Source organism: Oculina patagonica, chromosome 12, assembly GCF_052425735.1.
Source record: "Oculina patagonica isolate OP01 chromosome 12, crgOcupat, whole genome shotgun sequence".
Classification (NCBI taxonomy): Eukaryota; Metazoa; Cnidaria; class Anthozoa; order Scleractinia; family Oculinidae; genus Oculina; species Oculina patagonica.
In genome coordinates this window covers 6,045,809-6,064,673 of record NC_135769.1, presented here as the reverse complement: position 1 = coordinate 6,064,673, position 18,865 = coordinate 6,045,809, and the positions used below count along the sequence as shown (strand labels likewise).

General features: G+C 38.5%; 2 protein-coding genes across 2 annotated transcripts; both read right to left on the bottom strand.

Moving 5' to 3' along the window:
• Window positions 1–1,050: 1,050 nt before the first annotated feature.
• LOC144631811 (uncharacterized) lies at window positions 1,051–11,454 on the bottom strand. The gene is made up of 9 exons (XM_078490379.1): window positions 11,352–11,454; window positions 10,809–10,983; window positions 10,072–10,224; window positions 8,582–8,815; window positions 8,162–8,308; window positions 7,177–7,407; window positions 4,085–4,271; window positions 3,189–3,235; window positions 1,051–1,515 (listed from the first exon to the last, which is right to left on the bottom strand). The coding sequence occupies exons 2-9, from the start codon at window positions 10,945–10,947 to the stop codon at window positions 1,499–1,501; spliced, it is 1,155 nt and encodes a 384-aa protein (XP_078346505.1). The 5' UTR covers window positions 10,948–10,983; window positions 11,352–11,454; the 3' UTR covers window positions 1,051–1,498.
• A 4,223-nt stretch (window positions 11,455–15,677) lies between these two features.
• On the bottom strand, window positions 15,678–18,224 carry LOC144631882 (uncharacterized). The gene has a single exon (XM_078490469.1). The coding sequence runs from the start codon at window positions 16,985–16,987 to the stop codon at window positions 16,529–16,531; it is 459 nt and encodes a 152-aa protein (XP_078346595.1). The 5' UTR covers window positions 16,988–18,224; the 3' UTR covers window positions 15,678–16,528.
• Window positions 18,225–18,865: the final 641 nt, after the last annotated feature.

Here is an 18,865-nt window from a genome sequence, read left to right as displayed (position 1 = left end):
TTATAAGAATAATAATAATAGTAGGAACGAACGGAAGGTCAAAGGAATGTTTCGGATGTTCACATTTTCAGATGTGAAAGATATGATTTTCTCAAGGAGTTAAATGTTTGTAATTCGCTTAGTTTATAAAAAAATTAGTGAAATTGACGAATGGAAGCAATGTAACCTAACATTCGACCGCGGTCAAACGACAGAAATATGCAAAAAACAAGTGTCAAAGCACTTTGATTCGGATTCGGAACATTTAAAAAGTAAAAAGACTCGTTTACCTGTGGAAATGGGAAAATGTTTACCCGCAGCAACTATTTTATCGATCCTTGCTCATACTAACACTTAAGATGTACGAAATTCCCCGAAATAGGAAGAAAAGCTGCCTGTGCGTTTGACCGCGGTTAAACCTAACATAGCACGTGCAAATTCGATTGCAAAGCCATCAGAAACACCCATTTATGACGTCAAAAAGCTCAAAGCTCGTTCCATTCCAGCGCGCGGTCATTATGGAACGTTTTCGTGGAGCCGTCGCAAATAATCTTCGTAGTGCTTTTGCTGTACATATTTCCCGCTTAAGGCTCAGAAAGTAAAATTTCTCCTTAAATTTAATTGGTAATGAATAATTATGAAAGCGAATTATGAGAAGGCCTCGTAATTCGTTATTCATGAAAAGACCGTTTCTCCGGCACTGACCATCTTGCTCAGGAGAGATTTCTTGAGAAGCATTTACAAAGTACTGAACAGAAGCGCAAGCGGCAACGCTTTAAAATTTAACTTCTTGCTCTTTAGCGAAAAGGACATCGCAAACGACAAACGCAACTTCAACATTGTAAATGCCGCTGATCATACGTACTGCATGTACTTAAAATCATCGCCAGTGAAAAAGTCGAATCGAGTGTGTCGCCTATATAAAGCGCCCGGACGGACAGTCAAAAATAGTTCTGCTGCTACGCTAAGGCTTCGCAGCAATTCTACTAGTATACAAATGCAAATAATTCAATCTGATAGGCTAAGTAATTGCGCACAATATATGAGCCATCATATAGTGTGTAGTGGCTGAAGGTCGTCAACAGAATAACGACATTTTCTCTTTTTTTCGGAAGTTTTGAAATATGCATATTATACTGTTGTTCGCCGTTGCCAAGGTGAAAGAAAGAAAGAAAGAAAGAACGAAAAAAAGAAAATAAGGAAGAAAGAAAGAAAGAAAGAAAGAAAGAAAGAAAGAAAGAAAGAAAGAACGAAAGAAAGAACGAAAGAACGAAAGAAAGAAAGAACGAAAGAAAGAAAGAAAGAAAGAAAGAAAGAAAGAAAGAAAGAAAGAAAGAAAGAAAGAAAGAAAGAAAGAAAGAAAGAAAGAAAGAAAGGAAAAAGAAGAATTAAAACTTAGAAAACAACCTCTGTGTGACCAACAACTCCCTCAGAATGAACATTTTATTGTTTTCTTCTTGGCATTTTGACGGCCTTTATATAATTTGCTCCTATCTGAATATGCTGTTCAGCGGTCACTTTATTTCTCAGCATTCACAGGAGCCCATCAACTGGAGCCTCCATACGTACTGTACCCTTGAGTCAACCCTTTCCCGTATATTTTTATTTTTAGAAACACATTTCCCGCGAAATCATTGCTCCTGCGGTCAGACCACATGCAGCGCAGCTAGGGCGACGATGTAAAAAAAAAATGGCGGTCAATGTCGTACGCACATTTCCTGTCCGTTTTCCTTTATAATTTTATCTACTTTCCTGATTTTACAGCCGAGAGAGCCTGGTTTACTCGTGAATGAATAACGGTTAAAAGTTAATTAATAAACCACTTTTTTGTCCTTGAAACTGAAGTCAGTTTAGTCATGGCGTTGATCGGGGGTTGATCGGAAATGTGTTTTTGCTTCAGTTGCTTGTTTGAATCGTTCCGATTTCTGGTTTGCACGGACTTATTACATGCAGTGTTAGACGTAGACAGTACTGTGAGATTTGACGCTGGATTTGTAAGATCTATTCCCGAACGAAAGCAGAAATAATTTAATATGGCCGAGCTGTAGCGAACGCGTGTTCTTTGATACGGCGACAAACACTATAAACGTGATGCTTCGATGCAAATTTCGACTATCCGTATGCTTCAAGATCCAGCCAATATAAGATCATCATGCTTCGAATAAAACCTCAGGAAAATGATATGTGTTTGTGTCTTCTAAAGTCCAGCAACTGGAATTATGGCAGAGATCGTTGCATATATAATGAGTCGCTGTTGCAGAGGTGAGATATTGCGCATCTTACAATTTTAAAATTATACGCGTACAGGCCAACGGCCTGAATGTTACATCTTTCTTCGGTTAGAGACCGTGTGATCCGCTTATTTCAATCCCCGTACATTTCTTTCGCTTTGTATGTTTCCAAAGAGAACTCTTGTACTATCTGGAGAATTCTAAAGCCGAACGGGTCGTTTAGCCGGAACGGCTGTTTAGATTCTAATGTTTGTCTAGTGCCTTCGCCACGAAGGACCAAACCTGTCAACCCTAAGCGTTCACAAGCTAGCGCTTGTCTGAATTATATTGTCACTCAGAGTTTTGAATGCCTTGTAGAATTGGATTTGCAATGTGTTGGTACAGGCCAAAGTGCGTACCTTGTTTATAAATTTATACCATTGTTACGTTCGTTTGGTGTGAATGTTTACAACCCAGTAAAATTTATTGTTCGCAACAACGATTAGAATTAGAATCGATCAAGCTTTTATCAAGCTGTCTCCTTATCAGAAGAATTACACGGCAAATAATATTGACCGATCTGTTACGCCTACCCATCATCTTTTCAAAATATATTCGTAATTTCGCAGTTGCGAGATCGGTCTCGGCGCCTTTCGATTCGAATAATTGCTCTTACTTTTTTTGACAGACCTGTACAAAATTCCGCAGTTTTTTTTAGTCATAGCATTACTTGATGTCATCCTTTGAAGAAATACTGAATTCAGACGACGAAAAGGAACATCATTCTGCAGTCTTCCGTTCTTTAATATTTCGCCATTGTTTTAGATATCACAGCTTGCGTAGCCACAGCGGAATGCAACAAATGATTGACAGAGGCGCGAAATCTCCCGCGAGAGACCCCGGGAGATTAGTTCTAAAAATAAATTAATACGGGAAAGGGTTGACTCCAAGGGTTAGTATAGGAGATGAAGGCTCCAGTTCATGGGCTCCTGGCATTCATCATTACAAATATGCTTGGACTGGACTCGCGTCTCAGGACGCTGAAACTGAATTAAGAAAATGTATTTCATTTATTTGGACATTAATATCTGATCAATTTGTTTAAAGCCGGGATGGAAATCGAACAATAGGAAGAAGCATTTTTAGGATGTCAACTTGTGAGAGTCAATTTGCAAGCAGGCCTGTGCCGATTGTGCTCGTAAAATGCTGGAAAGTTGTCAGTGAAATGCCAAAAAGTTGCTAAAATATGCTCCAAATCCAAAAAGTTGCTCGAAAGTTTCTCCATAAAATCCAAAACGTTGATTTCAAATAAAAAAAATTCCCCAAAATATACATCACTATGAAGGTAAGATTTCCCCTTAACTGCTTGCAAACACGATATCTATAAAACAAATGGATTGCATTTCAGGAAAAAAGATTCGGAGAGGTACATAGATTAAAATGGTTGCAAAGGATTATTTTTCATCTCCCCTCCTTCCAGGAAAATAATGGACGGTCCCTAGGTGTTACCTAGAGACCAGGGATGGCGCAGTGGTGAGAGCGCTCGCCTCCCACCAATGTGGCCCGGGTTCGATTCCGGCCTGGTGTCAAATGTGGGTTGAGTCTAATTTGTTGTTGGTTCTCGTCCTTGCGCCGAGGGTTTTTTCTCCGGGTTCTCCGGTTTTCCTCCCTCCACAAAAACCAACACTTCCAAATTCCATTTCGTTCGGCAATACACGGCCCCACAAGCTTATAGCTTTAATCCTTACCGTGTCTAAATAAAGGTACCCATCTTAACCCTAGGTGTGGTAGAAAATATGACAATCCAGTACCTTGATAGAATGCAAAACAATAAAAACCACAAGAAGAGAGGAGGAAAAGTTTTCTTTCTCTCATTATACATGTCATGAAATCACCTCAACTCACTCGGGTCAGTAATCCTGTAAACGTAGTTAGCCACGGCTTCACCCGAGCACAGCATGGACCCGGGAGTGCACTGGGCTCGAGGACTGGTATTTCCTTTGAAGCCCTTCTCATAACACTGGGAGGATTCACCGTGCACGTTGTATCTTCCAGCTGCAACTTCGTCACTCCAGCATGATCCTGAGTCAAAAATTAATCATATTCATTGAGTAAATCTTAAGAAATTCAAAGAAGTTTTTTCGAAGCAGCCGACCTGTCTGTCTGTCTGTCTGTCTGTCTGTCTGTCTGTCTGTATGTATGTATGTATGTATGTATGTATGTATGTATGTATGTATATGTATGTATGTATGTATGTATGTATGTATGTATGTATGTATGTATGTATGTATGTATGTATGTATGTATGTATGTATGTATGTATGTATGTCTACCTTGATTTGATAAAAGGTGTCTTCCGAATTTTGACACAACACTATAGTTCTGAGCCATATTTCGGCAGAGAACGTTGAATGAGGGATAGTTTTAGCTCGAGGTGAACGTTGATTACTCTAATTTATGTCTTTTCGAACCAAGAAGACTGCATTTACGGCATTTTGTTCAAATTATGAATTCTACAATTTAATTAACTTGTTTACAACATGAAATAACATCAACTGAAAAACCAACTTAAAAAGTGCTAGAGCGAGAGCTGAACTGAAGCTTTCTAAATCCATGCATGGTCTAAAATGAACTATCAACAGGCGTTCTACATCGACGTTCGCTTCATTTTCAAGGAATTGGGGAATAAATAACTAAACAATTCATGACTCAGCGAGACAATTCGATATGTTTCATGTCAGTTCACGGCCGGAAACCACGCATATCGAATTGCTTCTCGCTGACAAATCACAAAACGCGCTGATCGCTAAATGAGCCAAAACGGCAAAATAATCATCAAATGAAGAGAATTCTACTCACATAAGGGTTTCAAGAAATTCCCTTTCGACCATCACCTGCGCTCTTTGCAACCTTTCCATCTTATTCACAATGTAATACCCCGGATGTGAAGAATCGTTAAAAAGCGAACCAATACCCTCGGACATTACAACAGAATTTTTCTAAGTCTCCAGCCAAGGAAGAGTTCAAGCCCAATATCGCCATGACCGCCTTCAAATCAGCCCTAAAGTCTAGTTCCGAGTCCTAGTTGATGTGGCTGAAGACCTTTGCTGTCTAAAGGAAGCACAACGTTATTTGTACCAAGCAAAACGAACCAAGTCAAGAGTTCAACCCGTTAAAGCTTTGTTCTAAGGTACAATAACAGCCGACGCAAAACTTGCAAATCGTTAGACTTCCACCTTCATAGGACTTAATGATGTCCTCCGGCAAACTTCCTTTAGACAGCAGAATGGAAAGCTATAGATCACAACTGTTCTACTAGTTAGCGCGCGCAACTAGAATTCAAATGAAAGAGAGGGGTTGGAGTTAGAGACTGGGCTAGACTAACCACAAGTTAGTCTAGGGGGAGGGAGACGGGGGGGGGGGAGACAGGGAGGGAGAAAAAAAAGTAAGATTGCATTCACTACATTAGACAGGGCGACATTTCATTGGAAGAAAGCCGAACAATTCTCCGTATCCTCAAAAAAAAAAAAAAAAAAAAAAAAGAAACCCCATACATTCCTTAACAGCCCGATAGCCACCTTTTATCAAATCAAGGTAGATGTATGTATGTATGTATGTATGAATGTATGTATGAATGTATGTATGTATGTATGTATGTATGTATGTATGTCTGTATGTCTGTCTGTCTGTCTGTCTGTCTGTCTGTCTGTCTGTCTGTCTGTCTGTCTGTCTGTCTGTCTGTCTGTCTGTATGTATGTATGTATGTATGTATGTATGTATGTATGTATGTATGTATGTATGTATGTATGTATGTATGTATGTATGTATGTATGTATGTATGTATGTATGTATGTATGTATGTATGTATGTATGTATGTATGTATGTATGTCTCTCTGACTGTCTGTCCGCCTGTCCGCCTGTCTGTTTGTATGTCTACCTGTCTGTAAGTGTGTCTGTCTGTCCGATATGCACGCGAGAACAATCCTTACAAGATTAAGCTAAGAAATGCGGAATGTAATGTATAATATATTATAAAGGGTCTTTCAAATATAGAGAATGAATGCTGTGGAATTCTTTACCAACTGACATAGAAAGCGTCCGAATCTAAAGCTATCTTTCAAGGAAATCTGGCCAGTAGGCAAGCAAACTGTTGTCTATAAAATTTTATTATTTGTACATATTGTTTGTGGGACAATATTTGCTTCTGTATAAATACGGCTTTCATGTAAAGAAGTTTTGAAATTTATGAAATCACCGCATTTGAATAAAAGTGAATCAATCAATCAATCAGTCTATCTGTCTGCCTCCCTGTCTGTCTGTCTTTTTTGCCTGGCTACCGTTTGGTCTGTCAGCACTGTCTGTCTAACCCAATCGCGAGGACAATATAATGTTGCACTACGCAGGAGTGGCTAGAAAGAAAAGAATTAACTCTGAGGTAATTTATAGGCTGGGAAATATCCCATGAATTACCTTCTGAGCGCTAGTCCCAGAAAGAAAATCAAGGACCACACTAGGAAAAGAAAATTTCTTTGACCTTGGTGGTATTCGAACCCACGAACTCCCGATCAGATCACTGTTGCCCTATCTGTCTGTCTGTCTGTCTGTCTGGCTTCCTCAGGCTAGCTGTCTGTCAGTCGATCCGTCTGTCTGTCTACCTGTCTTCTCTTTTGTCTGTCTGTCTGTCTGTCCGCCACGGAGGCTAGTCTGTCTGTCTGAAATAACCGTATTCAAATAAAAGTGAATCAATCAATCTGTCTGTTTCTCTGAATGACTGTCTGACTGTCCGTCTGTCTGTCAGACTGTCTCACTATCTGACTGTTCGGCTAACTGCCTTTCTCTATTAATTTACATGTAATGCCAAAGCAGATATTATTTGGATGAATGCCAGTAGGAGACTATTATAAAGCAATTTGAACGCAACTCCTGCCAGAATAAGCGACAAATGGCTCAGAAAATCGGTGTATAATTAAAATCACAATTCCTCACCAAAGTTGTTGACGCCAAAGTATTGGTATCCTTTAGCTTTTGCACTTCGTGCGCACTTGCAGAGGAACAATGGGAAGTCTTTCTCCCAGTCCTTCACGTCAATCAGATGTCCCCCAAAGACTGGGCTCGACGGATTGACCTCATTGTAGATTTCTTCTCCCAAGGCTCGATCATTCATCACCTCGTTAAAACATCCAACTGGAGTGATTGCAATTTCACATTCTTCGTTCTCTTAAGGTTGAGCAAGGTAAAGGAAAAGGTCAATAAAATTAGAAAACTGATGTATTCAGTGCCACTCAATTTCTTGGCTGTGTGATTTCAGTTTCAAAAACGAGTTAAAAGATTAAGCGAGTTGAACGGTTTAATTTTAGTTACAAGAATATATAATGTTACGCGAGCGAGCGCGCAGGTCCGAGCGTATTCTTGAAAAGGATTCTCCTTGGGGAGGCGGTGAGCCCAATAAGGGGCTGAAAGCGAGCATTTCTCATCCTCTTGGGTCTTCTAATTTAAAGAAAACGAAATGAGGCCACCCGTCAACCTTCTTGACCAATGATGATGATGATGATGATGATGACGATGACGATGTCGACGACGACAATGATAATGATGATGATAATGATAATGATGATGATGATAATGATGATGATGATAATGATAATGATAATGATGATGATGATAATGATGATGATGATGATGATAATGATAATGATAATGATAATGATAATGATAATGATAATGATGATGACGATGATGATGATGATGATGATAATGATAATGATAATGATGATGACAATGATGATGATGATGATGATGATGATGATGATGATGATGATGATGATGATGATGATGAAATATTTTTTTAGCGCCGGAATCCTAGCGTCCAAAGGCGCTTGCCCGAAAACAAGATTCGCCTATGTTCATTGTATTACAAAGTATCAAACAAAATACAACACAGTATATATATATAATAATTTATAATAATTACTTATTTTGTAGACGTAGTTGGCAAAGTTTTGTCCGACACAGAATTTACTGTAATGCTGACACGGTTGGTAACACTGGTCCGTGCAGGCCTGGTGCGGACCATCCAAGGCGAACGTGTTGTGACCGTTTTCGCCACTCCAACACTCCCCTGTTTTGAATAAAACAGGCCAGTTAGGAAAATAGTCAAAACTATTGAACTAAGACAGGACCACAGATGGTCTCTTCATTAACACAGTTTCCTTGCTCAGCTAATATAGCAATTGGTAATGACAATGGACCATTAATCTGTTTAAAATTTGTGACAAAGCCCATTTAATGAAGTTTTTCAGAACGTATTTTGTACCATTTTATTTGTCAAGGATTCAGTGTATCCAATTTTTGAAATGAGTAAAAACTGATGTAAAACAGCTAAGACTCTCACCATAGAATTGCAGACCAAAGAAAGTCATGCCTCTCTCGTGTGCCTTTTTGGCGCATCTGCAAGCCAAGTCTGGTAGATACACATCCCAGTTCTTCCAGTCAATGAGTTTACCGCTAAAATGCTCGTGGAACACATCACGGTCATTCATCAGGTAGGTCGGCAGTGGACGCTGCGATCTGCGCAGATCCCTGAAGCAGCCAACTTTCTCATATGGAAGGCTACACGTCGTGTCAACTGGCATGAAGTACAGTGAGAATTGTTAGGTTATTGTGTGCCACTTTTGTGTCGTTCCCGTCCTTTTTTCACTTTTTTGTAAAAATCAGATGTGATCATACCATTTAAAACTGATCAATAATCGTAGTCTCCTGTCTACACGTGAAACAAAAGAAACAGCAGACGACTGCACGCAAACTATCTTGACAGTGGTTTGGATATCTGATCTTAATTAGCTGAGAGATTTTTACGTTTTTACTTCTCCATTTACTCCTTAGTTTTAGCTTCGATTAAGAAAATATAACAAAAGCACGCGAGACCTTCGTCAAAGTACTTTGCGTTGTATTATCAGAGTCAACAACTGAAGATGACTTCCGCTCAGGTTGTCGAAACGTCAGTCACCAACAACAGTTCTTCTCAGAACTACTCTCACCCGGACGATCATACTATACGAACTAATGAAACTCATGGGTTCAAACCATTTACTGTATGTTGTATTATCAATTAACTCTTTTCTCTTTGGGAGGCACGGTGGCAAAATGGTTAGCGCACCGGACTCCGGATCGAACGGTCCGGGCTCGAACCCTGGCCGCCCGGGGTCGCTGTGTTGTGTTCTTGGGCAAGACACTTTACTCTCACAGTGCCTCTCTCCATCCAGGTGTATAAATGGATACCGGTGAAATAATGCTGGGTGGGTACCCTATGATGAACTAGCATCACATCCAGGGGGAGTAGAAATATTCCCAGCCGCTTTATGCTATCGAAGCCGAGAAAAGGACCGACAGTATGGGCCACTTGGCTCGAGGCTTCCTTTTTTTTCTCTTTGTTTGGAAATGTGACAAAGCAACTTCTCTCCTGTTTGACTACAGTAAAATTCGACCTTTTAAGCCTCCCGATGTAATAACTTGAATTGATTCAACGTCCTTTCCTTTGGTTTTGCATCGCTCAGTCGAACGCTACAGTTTAACCACTGGTTTCTTAAACCCCCGAATTCCCGAACCAATTTTGAAACCCTATTAGGGGTTATCAGGATACGGGATATATAGAGAAAAATTAACGGGATATGGGATATTTAATAAGGAAGTTCTGGAAAATCGAACATCAAAGTTGGGGATAAAAACCACAGGAATTAACGGGATGTGGGATGTTTAGACAAGACATTAATGGGATACGGGATACTTAGCACCCACCTCCCCCTAATGGGGCTTGATTAAATTTTCTCAATTTTTAAAATTCGCGTTAATTTCATGGAGCATTGCTATAATAAGGTATCTTACCGATCTCGTACACCATGTTGGTCCATGTCTTTCCGACGCAGTAACGATCAAAGGCTCCGCAGGGTTTGTAATCATCTCCCAGACACTGTGCGGGAAAGGCTCTTCCCAGTGACCTGTAGTGATTCTTTGACTTGTGACCTGCCCAGCATTCAGCTATTGATAGAAAATAAACAACATTTCTGAACAATCATTAAAGACAAGATTGCATTGCCTCCATAATAACATGTGTAGTTTTGGCCCTATTTCTTCGCTTAGAAGTCGAGCGTGTTTTCTGACATAATACTAGCAATTCAGTGGTTTGAGGGTTTTAAAGGCTCCACTGTATTTGGGGAATCTTGTGATTAAAAAAATCAAATCATACTTTCTGCTCCCACGAAAAAAACGTCCGAGTGACATATAAATTAAACTCGTGTATGGCCAAGTACACTGTCTATTTATTACTTTCAAAAGTTTTGCAAGATTTCAAAAGTTTAAGCTGTATTGTTGAGAGCTCCTACTCCATCAACATAACTTGATATGGGGTTTTGGGGCAAGACATTTCACTCTCACAATGTCTTTCTCCACCCAAGTGTATAAATAAGCGAATTTCATGCTAGAGGGGGTAACCCTGCGATTGATTGGCGTCCTATAAAGGGGAGGGCAGAGGCTAATGAAACCCCAGCCTGGTTACCTTCTCAGACACTTGTCATTTGTGAGGCAAATTAAAAATCGCGGACTGAACTAGGATAATATCTCACCGTAAAACTGCACTCCAAACACATCATACCCAAGCTCCTTCGCTTTCTTTGCACAGCGGCAGACGAATCCTGGCATGTAAACATTCCAGTTGAACCAGTCGATTTTCCTACCACCGTAGTTGGCAGTGGTCGGGTCCATTTCGTTTAAGATATAGTTTGGCAATACTCTTTTAGTCTAGAAAGAAAAATCTGTTATATTAATGCAGCACTACATACCACTAATTGTGAATCCTGTTTCCTTTTTGCTGATTAGACAAAAAGATATTAAACACAAAAAATTTGACCAAATAATGATTTGGTCATTTGCAAAAAAGGTGAAAATAGGGTATCTTTGACCTCCTTTGAGGTTGCCATGGCAACTTATTTTGGGGTCAAAGTAACTTAAATTTGCTTATCGGTAAACATATTCAATTCTGTACTTAGAAGTATTCCTCAACATCATAGGTGTAGTTGTGATTGAATGTTGAACCTTATGAGGCCACCTTAAAATTTAAAGAGACACATAACTGGACATGGGATTGATCGGTTTCAGCTGAGACTTACCGAATCTTTGTAACATCCAATGGTAGTAAAAGGCACATCACATTCAATTCTGCAGATATTCGTTTTTCCTGCTTCGGCTCCTAAACCTGGCAAACGGTAAAAAGTACCATTCTCCGATATTTTGACTTGATCTAGAGGTGAATCAATTTATAGAATTCTGCCGACAGGGCATTTTTGCATCGGTTCAATGACTAACAGTCTTGAAGCAAGCAAAAAAGAGAATTTCGATTGCCTATAATTTTTTTATTTGAAAAAAGAGCCGTTAGAAATACATCCCTCTCTTTTTTTAATAACATAACTAGATTAAATATACTTAACTGTAAATAATCCACATTATCTGGATACTCAAGAGTACCATACTTCAATGCTTCCGAGAGTCTTGCAATTTAATCTATTTCACAATACAAAACAGCATAATCAAACAAACCGTTAAATACCAAGCATTTTCCTTTTAGGTTTAAAACCTTCTTGCGTTAGTGTGCGCACATTCAAAAATGGTGGCTTTTCTTTGCGACAAACTCGCTAGAGATTAAGATCTTGAAAATGATCATTCATGGGGTGATTTACCTTAGAAAGTACTGCATAAAACATAGAGAGCGAGACAGCAATTTTTACCCCTAGTTTTGGGTCTTCAACCTGCGTCACCAGCAGTTGTTGGGAAAGCACTGTCTCTGTCTCTTCCATAATACTCGTGTAAAATGAGTGTTCTATTCAAAATTGAATTTGTTAGGAAAAAGTAAACCGGATGCATGGAGCGAATTGTCTTCGTTTTTTGTGACGGTAATTGTATCTTAAGTTTAAGCTTTAGATTAAGTGCCTTCAACGACAATGCTATATTGTTTTTCCTAAAGTATTTTTTTTTTTACTATAAATAATCTTCGTCGTCAACTTTTTAGCTTCTAAATATAAAAAATGGGGCATTGCGCGCGTAGAAAATGACTGATAAAATAGGATAGAAATAACAAGTTAATTTCTTCTTACCTGTTTTTCTGCTGATTGTAATCGATTCTCAGTATTCCTGGCTTGGCGTATTTCCCTCGAATTTATAATGATATCACAAGGACTTGATAAAAATGTTTTTACGATAACAAAATATACCAATTAACGACGGTCCTAATTTTCAGGACTATATCCTCACTCGGCCGGGCGAAACACAGTAGATAAACTACTAAACGTAACTGCATCTCAAATATTATTTCCCAAGTTTGGAAACGCCGGATGAAAAAGGGAAATTCCTCAGTAAAGAATTATTTGCTAAATTTAGAGAAGATTATTTAGAATAGTTACCGTAGTTATTATGTGTATTGTAAACTTAAGATGAATGAATATAATTAAGGAAATGTAACCGTTATTAACACCCGTTTCACATAGTACAGTAAAAGAATTGTCGGAAAGCTTTGCGCTTTCCGATTTTTCAATAATACCGTCAGATGAACAAATATAAACCACGTAAATATTTGCACAGTGGTTTGTAAGGGTTGCTTTATTGCGGTAAAAATAGCAATATCGTTGCTTATTTTAAAATAATCAACAAAATTCTCGAATTCAATTTGTATTGGCAGGCCTGGTTCCCGGGACCTAGTTTTAGCACTGATGGTTCATCTAACATTTTCCAGCTCGCCAAGTCGAATATTGTTTAAATCACCCCAAATCCCCTTTGTATCTTTTTCCCCCTCTGGCATTTTATAAGCTTAGTTACTTTTTTTTTATTTTCAAGAAATTTTGTAGATGAATGACAAATAATTAATGTAAAATTTGCTTTCCTTGCGTCGAGCATTGGTTTTCATCTAAGCCCTCTCTTTTGGAAAAGCTTGGCGCTTGGAGGTTTACAACCGACTATGATATTATAATAATTACGCAATGTGTCGAAACTATTAATATGCTACAATGTGCGATAGGTATTAAAAATGTAATTTTAACGATTATTTCAAAATGCGACAAAGCAGCCAGTGGAAATTTTATCAATTATACAAATCAATGGTAAAAACGAGAAGGGACTGGGGAGAGATGGGGAAAATTGATAGTGCCAGTTCTCTTTTTATGGAGTGTTTTATGTTTAGAATATACAACTAACCTTTCCTATTTCTAGAACTTAGTAGCGGGATAATCTCTTTTAAATCTGTGGTGGTTTTAATATGTTTTGATTCACCTATTGAACTTGACCTACTTCAGGGCCTCTGTTACGAGATTTTTCAACTTCATTTATAATTTAACTTTGTGGAAACCACAAATCTAGAATATTCGCCATGAATCATGTTTTTTCAGTCTGTAACTTTCTTGGGCCTAACTTGAACTTCGCCCCACGGTCAAAATGTTATCAGCACAGATCTGTTACAAGACTTTTTCAACTTCATTAATTTAACTTTGTGGAAACCACAAATCTGGAATATTCCGCCATGAATCATGTTTTTTTCAGTTTTATAACACTCGGATCTGTAACTTTCTTGGGCCTAACTTGAACTTCACCCCATGGTCAAAATGTTATCAGCACAGATCTGTTACAAGACTTTTTTCAACTTCATTAATTTAACTTTGTGGAAACCACAAATCTGGAATATTCGCCATGAATCACGTTTTTTTCAGTTTTATAACACTCGGATCTGTAACTTTCTTGGGCCTAACTTGAACTTCACCCCATGCTCAAAATGTTATCAGCACAGATCTGTTACAAGACTTTTTCAACTTCATTAATTTAACATTGTGGTAACCACAAATCTGGAATATTCGCCATGAAACAGCCATGAAACATGTTTTTTTAGATTTGCAACACTCGGATCTGTAACTTGCTTGGGTGTAAGCTGAACTTGACCCCAGGGTCAAAATATTATCTGCACAGATTTGTTACAAGATTTTTCAAATTTAATTTTTTTAATTAACTCTCCCCAATCTCTGAAAACCACAAATCTGGAATATTCGCCATGAGGCATGTTTTTCAGTTTTACAAACCTCGGATCCGGGCCTGTGTTAAAGATGTTCAGAATCGAAGGTTTAAAGGATCTACGTCACGGGGATTTCACAGATTCAGTTTGGGGTGTAAACTCTTCTGAAATTAATAGGAAGGCAACTTAACCCATAAAAAAACATTACTTTTGAACATCTTAAAGAAGATATATGCAGCCTTTATTTAACAATTAACTACGACCCCTGGCATAGTCAACGGGCGCCGCGCTCGGGGTCAGTGTACTCGGATCAGTCCACCTACATCACTGGCATCGACGCTGCTCTCCCCACCCATCGTGACCATCAATTCCATACACTAGTCCAATGTGGATAGAAATCAAGCCACAGCTATAAGTAAAGATTATTTTTGAAGATGTGCGGAAACAACTTGAAAAGTTAAGCCTTAATTTTTCAAGTTGTAATGTATTTCAATCCGAGCCAGCCGAAGACAAAGACGCTCGTTAACAGATTCAGTGCTCTAATATAGCAATTTTTAATAAAAATGGACCAATAAGTTTAAGTTTCCTACGACACAAATATAAATTTTGGCTGTTCAAAACTCTGATAAAATCCGTGACAAAATCCCTTTAAAGGAACCACGCAGAAGTACTACGCAGGCTTTGTCTCTTACTTTTTCTTTCGTTCCACGCCCGGCACGCCTCGAATCAGTTTTACTAAGAGAGACTATACGTGAAAGCCAGTATAACTAACAATTCGATAAGGGTCGATAAAGATACTTTCGCCCCGGTCAAAAGTACTACAGTCGAACCTTCTCTCACGGACACCTTTTAATCACGGACACCTCGATACAGGCGATTGACTGGGTGCGAAAACCAACCAAAATTCATATAAACTCTACCACTGAAATACAGACACATACATAATACGGATACTCTTCCTCGACCCTTTGGTGTCCGTATCAAAGAGGCTCGACTATATTTGTAGTCTCGTAGCCAAAAAAGCAGTTCGTTGAATTTATGGCAAAATGTCTTGAATATTTTATCATGAACATGAATTTGGATATGGATACCGCATCGAAAAGACTATAAAACACTGGCTTTTTTTTCTCGTTTTTTACTGGCGCGAAGAAGCAGTCGATTCCTTTCCAAGAGCGCGGTGCGAACGAAGGGAACTGCAGCGAGCGAACGAGCGCGCCTGAGGGAACACGTTCGTTCGTTCGTTCCGCGCGATTGGAAAGTAAGCCGAATCGACTGCTACGCTCGATGCAAGCCTCGCGCTTTCCTCGCTTGGTGATCTACGGTTCTTTTTTGCGCAATTATTTACTTAACGTTGAATTTCTGTATGGTTTACCTGCCAATAACGAAAGAATTTTACGAAACCAAAATTTACGAAAGGATAAAAAGCAGAAATCATAGACCAACTCCATTCATAATTTCTTAACTGTCTTTTATTAGCAAACAGTGTTTCAAAATATCGTTAATAAATGGTTTACATTGGCGAATGATAGAGTTATTTTTATCGACAGCGAATTATAAATGTAGCCACAAGATTTCATAAGCTTATCTTCACTTCACCGTTTTAATATTTAGACGGTGATAAAGTATTCTAGCATATTCGTTGTAAAATACAATATTCATTCTCTTCCAAATTTGGTCGCAAAATTATTTTACAGCTTACCTTTCAAGAGCATTAGCACATGAGCGTAGCGCGTGAACCCAATTATTTACTTGAAATGACAAAAGTAGAAGCAAGCTTTCGTCATTTCGTTAATAATTGCTATTAAAGGAACTTTGTTGATAAATTGTTGGCAACTATAAACGCAGCTTAAACTTTTAAATATATTACCATAAAACGTCAAGAAGGAATATAAATGTAGCGAACAGCCGGCTAGCCTATAAAATTTCAACAATTAACCTTTTATGCTATTCTACCAATAAAAACTTCAGATAATTAGGCTGACGTTGAAAATTAAGGAGCAAAGTCCACCGACGTATTCTGGTACACAAATGTACTGTTTTGACTTCCTTAGTGATAAAAAAACTCGAAATATTTTTTTCTTTTCTTCCGGGGTCGTTCTTGTTCCCACGTATTCCATTTATTTCATCATGATGCGGTTTTTTCAAGAGTGGCCATGAATCGTAAGCCTACGCATCTTTGAGTCAGCGTTTCTGTAGCGTTGCAACATCGCCACGCTGTCAAGCCTTTTTTGGTCAAAATTCTTCAAGCATCACGCTTTCAACGTGCGCACGAAGTTGAAACCCATTCAAAGTCTCAAATTAAACCCATTCCTCCTCCTGCTCTTCGAGCTGGTCTCTCATTCGTTTCTGATAGAGCGCCAAAAGTTCCTTCCAACGACTGTTGCTCTGATCATCAAACAATTTCAAGTTCTCGCTTTTGCTCTTAAACCTGTCGAGCTGATGCGACAAAATGTCCACGCCGGTACGAATCAGCTTCGAATTGGCGTCGATACTTCTAGCGAGAGTCTGGCTAGCTTTGAGAGGTAGTCGCTTGTTCACTGAGCCGCTCCGAGAACGTAACATCCTCACTCGCCGATCGAATGCCCTCATAGCCGACACATCCTGCGAGCGCCTCACTGCGGAGTCAGGAGCAAAGTAGATAACTTCTTCTAAGTCCGTAGACCAGTGAACTTGTTTTCGTTGCGACAACGCGATATTCTTCTCCATAAGCGAAAATCTGGGAGGTCTTCCTGGAAGCGAATGCGATCTTCTTGCCATTTTGGTTGGGGTAAAATTGGTCTTTTTCTTCTGTACAACTCTGTTTGATCCCCACTGCTCGATGTATACGTGGCGTCTGACCTTACACTAGGACGCACTGAAGTTTTCTTAGTGTTTATCAGTGGCAAATCCGCTTTTTATAACGCCTTAGGGCTAATTTGGTTCGTGTTTGGCTTATCATAAATTAGAACGCCCACTGGCGCTAAAAATAACCTTGTTAACCCATACAGGATGCGAATCACGAACCATCCTTTATTCTTAATCCATATCACTATTGTCATCGCAAAAAGATAATAATAATATAGAAATAAAGAATAAAAAACGAAACCTTTTTTAGCCATAATAGTAAATACGGTATTTTTTATTTTTGTTTTACTCTTAAACTTCAATGAAATCCACTGAAATCGATCGTAAAAGCTTTAATTTGAACTTTAAATTTACTCGCTATCGATCATGTGATCGTAGACAGTGTTTCCCGTGATCTTGTCAGTGCAGAATGTAATTTGCTGCGGTTTTTTTCTTTGATAAAATATTTATGAATTACAAAAATATTATTCCTTATAATGAGAACGTTTGGTGGTCACGAAAGATCCAGAAACAACGACAAAATGAAAGGCAAAAGAAGGAAAAATACAGGAAAATGCAGAGCACCTGCAAAACAAACTCAATGTGGAAAGGAAAGGAACAAAATATGTTTGTTTAATTCTCGCAGGAACGATTGAAAAGAAAACAGATGTACACCTTATTTGCATAAGCACGTAATATCAAAGAGTAATAAAAGCGAATAAACATAAAAAAAACGTTTCATCTTTCTGTACGGACTTTTATGCGTTATTTGGCCTTATTTCGAGTTTTTAAACTGCGCAACGGCTTGCATATCACCTTTAAAATTAAAGCTAAAATAGAAGCACGTTCCTGTATTTTTTAGTTCATTAATGTTTTTAGTTCGGCTTTTATTGCCGGCATCTGGAAGACCGCAAACGGTTCTTAACACCACATAACATTAGACGTGCTCTGGGAAGCCATGTCATTTTCCTGTTAATTACAAGACAATAAAATATGTATTGCCTCCAAATAAAGTAAATATAAAAAGATCGTAATCATTTCGTTTTTGTGCTTGAGATCATTCTCAGTTTACTCGGCCAATGTTTCTTGTGGAAATTATACAGAATGAATTAACTAAGTTTAGTAATAGCAAGCTGGAAATGATAATTATTCAACTCTTTTAGTATCGTTAGTTTTGACAATTTGGTTGTACATTTTTGTTATGTATCAGATATACCGCAAAATACTGATAAAATAAAAATTTCTCGAAACAAAACTCCAAAATCTCCCAGGTTATCTGATAATAAGCAGTGAACCAATCAAAACGCAAAGAAAATACAAGTGGCCGGCACGAAGCGCGGGAATACGTGCGCGAGAGAGTCACGCCGGATTGGTTTAATTTTGGTTTTGCTTCTGAGTGGTCGAGAAAGTTATGCTAGTCTTTTTTTAAAAAAAAAAACAATTACTAGATTAAGTAATGCAATCCCAAGTTAATAGCGAATTACTTTCGACATTCAAGCGAAAATCGCTCTGAGACGCGTAATGGTGTCCCCAAATTAGTAAGGAAATCTTCCTTAGCTATATGTGGTCTTGGCAATTTAATAAAGTTTTTCATTTATTCATTTACGATTTAAAAGTCCAGTACGACGACAGTTTGACAACCTTGTGCCTGTATAAATGTATGCAACCATGGCAACAGCAGTGGTTTGCATTTTAATATGGTATCGAGGCTTTTTTACAGGTCACATGACTGTCATATGACTGTGTTCTGAAAATTGAAGAATTGGGGTGCGTTTCTTTGGAAAAGTCCAAGACTGGATTATCAATCTCAGA

Excerpts from the sequence above, each read along its gene's own strand:
- LOC144631811 (XM_078490379.1), bottom strand. The coding sequence starts at position 10,947 with ATGGACCCGACCACTGCCAACTACGGTGGTAGGAAAATCGACTGGTTC. Across the intron at positions 8,816-10,071 it reads CAACATGGTGTACGAGATCG|TTGACACGACGTGTAGCCTT; the intron begins GTAAGATACCTT and ends ACTTCATGCCAG. Across the intron at positions 3,236-4,084 it reads ACTGACCCGAGTGAGTTGAG|TTTCAGCGTCCTGAGACGCG; the intron begins GTGATTTCATGA and ends TTCTTAATTCAG.
- LOC144631882 (XM_078490469.1), bottom strand. The coding sequence starts at position 16,987 with ATGGCAAGAAGATCGCATTCGCTTCCAGGAAGACCTCCCAGATTTTCG.